The 5,679-nt window shown below is 43.9% G+C and overlaps 1 protein-coding gene across 1 annotated transcript; it reads right to left on the bottom strand.

The window, feature by feature from the left end:
- Nucleotides 1-3,545: 3,545 nt before the first annotated feature.
- LOC306709938 (somatostatin receptor type 2-like) lies at nt 3,546-4,658 on the bottom strand (the record flags this gene model as incomplete). The annotated part of the gene is made up of 1 exon (XM_079178260.1): nt 3,546-4,658. The coding sequence occupies one exon, from the start codon at nt 4,656-4,658 to the stop codon at nt 3,546-3,548; it is 1,113 nt and encodes a 370-aa protein (XP_079034386.1).
- Between the last annotated feature and the right edge of the window lie 1,021 nt (nt 4,659-5,679).

The raw sequence follows: 5,679 nt of genomic DNA, 5'->3' as shown, positions 1-5,679 counted from the left end.
CATTTAACAACACTGCATGCGACCGGGCTCTCATGATCTTATAAGATGTGAAAGATTGCCCTCAGTAATGCCTCGAGGCCTGCTGCCCATCATGATTTTTGTTGTGGGGAGGGTGATCATGTGAGATGTATAGAGGGTGAAACATATTGCACGTATATACGGGCGCTGTGCGGCCACAGCCTGGCTCTGAATCCATCAGTGTTAATCTTCTCCATGGCAACTGTGTGGCTGGTGTAGACCGGTGTGGTTCGTGGTGCGTCTTGCCTCTGCAGTGCAGTAAACCCAGTGCTCTATTCAATCAGTATGCTGTCAGACTTTAGATAATGCACATACACATCAGGGTGTTGTGGTCTGTTTTGTTTGAATATCACTGATTGTGTATGTATTAAAAAATTAAAAAAAAAGAAAATACTGAATAAAAAAATAAATATTCACTCATGTATAAGATGAGAGCCCTAACCTATCACAGTAATGCCACATTAAAAAAAAAAAAAAACCCACAACCCCCTGGTTGTTTAGCTGCTCTGTAATTGAGAACAAACATGCATATCCTTCGGTCTGCTGCAGAACCTCAGCTAGAGGGCAACGGCGCGGTGTTTTCCCCCCCCGAAACAGTGAAATCAAAGACTTGTGAAATGGTCGCACTTTGGTTTTGGTGTATCATGGAGCAGTTAAGGCCACCCAAGGACATTCAGGGACGCAGCTGAAACGAGAAGGAAGAGGAGAGCTTCATTATCTGTTTCAGTGATTAAACTCAGAACAAAACTGGAGTGTGTCTGTTCTGTCTTTTGTCTCGTGCTTTCATTCACACGTCCCTTCATGAGGACAAACATGTCGGTATTGTAAAGAAAACGAGGTATTTTATTTACCAAGAGTTGGCTGAATACAAGGCAACACACTTGCAAACATGCACACTCACTGTTGAGCTTTCTGATGAACTCCGTGTTGTTTCTGGCCTTGGAGCAGCTCGAGTTAGGCGCTTGATTATGGCGCCACTTTGTGGTCAAACCCGGAAGCTCAGGAGTTCTGGGAGAAAAAAAACAATCAAACCTGCCTTCAGGTTTCGATACAATGTGGCTATTAGACATATGTAAAGACAGCAACTATAAACCTCTTCAATGAGAGCGCCTCACATTAAAATATGTTACATATGTCATACAATCCAAATGTTTAAATGAATGTAAACATAGTGTCGTACCATTTCTAATTAAATATTTTGCGTCTTTCAGCATTTCTCTTTTTCATAAAGAGCAGCCCACCATTGTGCACCAAAAATCGACTTTACTTACTTTATTTAGTTTCAACACAGCTATACACAATCCATGTTTATTCCATTTAATTGATGTTTCAGGATAATAGAACAGAAACTGGAAGAACATGCATTATGCAAACTTTCTATGGAAACAGTCAAACTTTATTAAACAATTGTAATGTTTTCCAAAAGCTCGTGAGACATTCGTGGATCAAACGCCAAGTAGAAAATCTGCACTGTAGTCTTAAGAAATGCCGGCATGTAAATAAAAAATAGACTGAACGTTGTTGGAAGAAAAGTCTTTGCCAGAATCCTAATTATTACAACAACTGCAACAGCTGGATGGTTTTGTTTCACATGTTGTGCTGGACACAAACTATACGCATCAGGCATTATGTTTACGTTTGGTTTTTCTTCTTTGTTTTTTCTTCACTCATCTAAACAATGTCAACATTCATTATTCATGTCCAGAGTCATTTCATTATGCAAATGAGTGTAACCATGGGACTAACGCTCTTCGTCGCTGTTGCTATGGAAATATAAGACACTAGAGGTGTGTCATGCAATGAGTTGTTACAGACCAGGATACAAATTCCGTCATAGAGAGAGAGTGTGTGTGTGTGTGTGTGTGTGTGTGTGTGTGTGTGTGTATGTGTATGCACTTCTGTGTATCATGCGAGACTGACAAATGAAGGAAACAAGATGCTTAGAGTGGTTTGTATGTATGTATAAATATATAGTCACAGGAGGAACATTGGACTCCTGAAGCGGCACAGTGTTGATGATTGAGGACCACCAGAGCCTCTTGAGGGTCAGTGTTCTAGCCCTCCACAAATCCATGTCGCCGAGACACCCGGAGACAGAAACAGAGGATGGTTCAGTGTCATTACACAACGTGTTTACAAGTAGCTCGCAATGGGAGGCAGCATGTGCGAAGCTAGAGAAAATAGAGGAGCAGAGGGGGCTGTACAAAACAGTGTTTTCTGTAATAGAGCACAGTGAAACAATAAAATGAACACCTGTTTGAAATGTAATATATTTAAATCCAGTTTATATCCCAGTTCACTACCTCCAGCATAGTGACCCATCTGCTTCTTGGGAGCAAAATAATCCTTCGCAAAATATAGTCTGAACAGGTTTTGTGCTCTCAGCTGACATAAAGACACGAAGCCGGGCCCCGACTCAGCATTCACGTTGAATTATTTAGAGTCGTGCCATTTGGATTTTTTTTTTAACAACAGCAGACAACTGCAAGCAATGACAGCAACATCATTACAAGACATACATAAATAATGGTAAATAAGCCATGAAAAAGAACAGTCCGGTAGAAACAGGCATACAGTGGCATTGATTTATATGTGTATATATACACGATTCAACATTGTAGTAGTTGTATACATCTCAGCAGCACTTTGGTTCGAGGCTGGCTCGGTCATCGAGCCACCACCATTAATGTAAATATATTATGCATGAATAGCTATATCGTAGCAGTGAGTGGCACAGGACGAACTATTTGCCCGCCGACTGAACACAGTTATTCACATTTACATTTGATACATTTCTTCACAAGTAGAATTAGCCACACATAAATAACACGGGAATCAATGGCACTGACATTCATTATGTTCTGCTGTCTGAAAAAAACAAAAACATTACTTATTCACAAGTCAGATTTAGGGATCAAAACTAAGAGACACTTTTCACACAGTCTCTTTGCCCATTTTCTGCACAGTTATTTACAGTCAAGAAGAGAAAATAACTTGCAGACGAGACAGGAACAAAAATAGAGGAATGAGAACGTTGCCAGTTTTAGCAACAGCATGTTGTTTTCCAGCCTATGAGCACACTATTATAGCGTTATTTTTTTTTTACACAATGCAGGACTGTGGAAACTTGGCACAAAGCCCTCTGCTCTGAAACTATGTATGTAATCCTGGGTCTCCAGGGACAATGAACGTCACCCCGGGGACCCGTTTCCAAGTGGGCGTGAGTGTATCTTCTACCTTACCTCAGAGTCAATACACTGAGAACAAATACAGCATAGAGCAAACATTAACTTCTGATTACAGAGTAGATTTCTTTACAGCCAGAGAAACCCAACAATGTGTCAAAGGCAGATAGAGGAACAGCGCAGTTTGACAATCTGTCGTCGTTTTGTCCTCCTTAACAGTTCCTCTGTGAACCTATTGTTTAATAATGCCCCTTTTCCTCTCTGATGTGACCTAGGAGATGCTGATAAGAGCCGACAGTTATTTGTTTCAGATATGTATGAAAGTCCCATCCCCCCCTTCTCTCAAATGCTGGTCTGCAGGTCCCCGTTCAGCAGAGTACTTTGGGTCTCCGTGGGGTCATTAATCATACGAGACTTATCCTGCCGGCTATCGCTGCGATCAGCCTCGTCCAGCCCGCCCACCTTCTTAAGACACAGGACATTCTGGAAACTCTTCTTGAAGTTCTCCGACAGGAAGGCGTAGAGGATGGGGTTGGCGCAGCTGTTGGCGTACCCCAGGACCACCACGAAGGCGAAGGTGCTCCTCAGGATGGGAGTGGTGCTGATGGTTCCCGTCACCGAGGTGACGTTGAAGACGTAGAAAGGCAGCCAGCAGAAGACGAACACGGCCACCACGATGGAAACCATCCGAGTCACCTTCCGCTCTGAGCGCTTCCTCTTGGAGGAGCCCACGCGGATGCCCGAGGACTTCACCTTAAAGATGATGAACAAGTAGCAAAGGCAGATGACAATGAGGGGCAGGAAGAAGCCCAGGATGAAGGTGTAGAACATGAACGCCGTGTAGTAGGCCTCTTGAGGCTCCGGCCACACGATAGTGCAGAAGCAGCCGTCGTGCTTTGTGATGACTCCGCTGTAGATAACGATGGGCAGGTTGACCATCAGCGACGACCCCCACACTGCCAAGTTGATGGTCTTGGCCATGCGCGGCTTGCGCCACTTTGTGGACTTGATGGGGTGCACCACAGCCAGGTAGCGGTCGATGCTCATGACCATCAGGCAGAAGATGGACGTGAACTGGTTCAGGGAGTCGACGGTCATCACCACCCTGCAGAGCACGGGGCCGAACGGCCAGTGGACCAGCGCCAGCTGGATGGCGATGAACGGCAGGCCCAGCATGAAAAGCACGTCGGCCACCGCCAGGTTGAGGATGTAGATGTTGGTGACTGTCTTCATCTTGGCGTAGCGCAGGATCACGTAGATGACGAGAGTGTTCCCGCAGAGTCCCACGGTGCAAACCAAAAAGTACATGCACGTGATGACCACCGTGCTGGTTTTATTGAAGCTGTGGTCCGTGTAGTTTCCATGGAGGTCGGACTCGTTGCCCTGCATGATGCTGTCGTACATGAGGTGCTCCGACAGGTTGGGAGGGGACGATGGGAAGATCCAGGAGTCCATGATACTTAGCTGTCTCATGGGGATTATGGCATCTCACCTGCACACACAAAGATTGATCTCAGTAACAGTGTGACATATTTTAAAGTTATCTTTTTATTATGAGGGATTTTTACAATCCTGACAGTTACTGTATGGTCAAGTTGACAGAGCACAAGATACGCATTCCACTTGATATATTCCGATATTGATTTTATGATGTCCAGAGGATGAAAAGAGAGAACCATAGTCGTTATCCTCATCAGATATTGAATGTGATCCGATGAAGGGATTGAACTCGGCCAGACATTGTTTGTGTGTTTATTAGGCCAGGTACTGCTACCCAGGGAAATCACTCTGCACACCCTACAGTCACATAAGCTCTCCCTGGGGAAACGCTTGCCCTTTAAATGTTGCTACATGATCAGCTGCGGCGAGTTACACTGAATTCTTTGCTGGCACAAAATGTATTTATTAGGGGGTGGGCATGGATGTAAATTAATCCCGCAGCCTAAGTAATTGAATGAGGGGAGTCATAGCGCCAATAGCCCTGCTGCAGTCAGATTGAAGTGCTTGTCACTGCCAATGCACATGAGGCAAACATGGTATGACAACTTAAGTTTGGTGCCAATAACATGAGAGGTTTTATGCGGCCAGTTCATCATTTTCACCATGGCAGCAGAATAGGGTGGGCACCATTCGGACTCTTGTTTTCGGTGACTACATTTCAGTAAAGGGGATGATTGAGCTCAGTGCAAAGCTTCAATATAGTGGAATATTATATCATTTGGAAATGCATTGGGAGGAACAGCTTTAGTTTGTGTTGCATAAGATAAACAAGATTGTTTATCATTCCTACAGAAAAAGAGCACAACAGACCACTGAAATAAAACATAAAAGCCTCTGTACAGGAGCTCTGTTGTTGAGGTGAACAATACATCAAATAGATGACTATGGAGTCATGAGTAATCCTTTTGTCTCTCTTATGCCATATTATTTAGTGACCTGCTGTATTTGAAGAATTTTTCACACTGGTATTCAGGTA

The sequence above is a fragment of the Pholis gunnellus genome, assembly GCF_910591455.1.
Source record: "Pholis gunnellus genome assembly, chromosome: 17".
Taxonomy (NCBI): domain Eukaryota; kingdom Metazoa; phylum Chordata; class Actinopteri; order Perciformes; family Pholidae; genus Pholis; species Pholis gunnellus.
The sequence above is the reverse complement of the archived record's forward strand: the minus strand, read 5'-3'. Positions and strand labels throughout refer to the sequence as shown.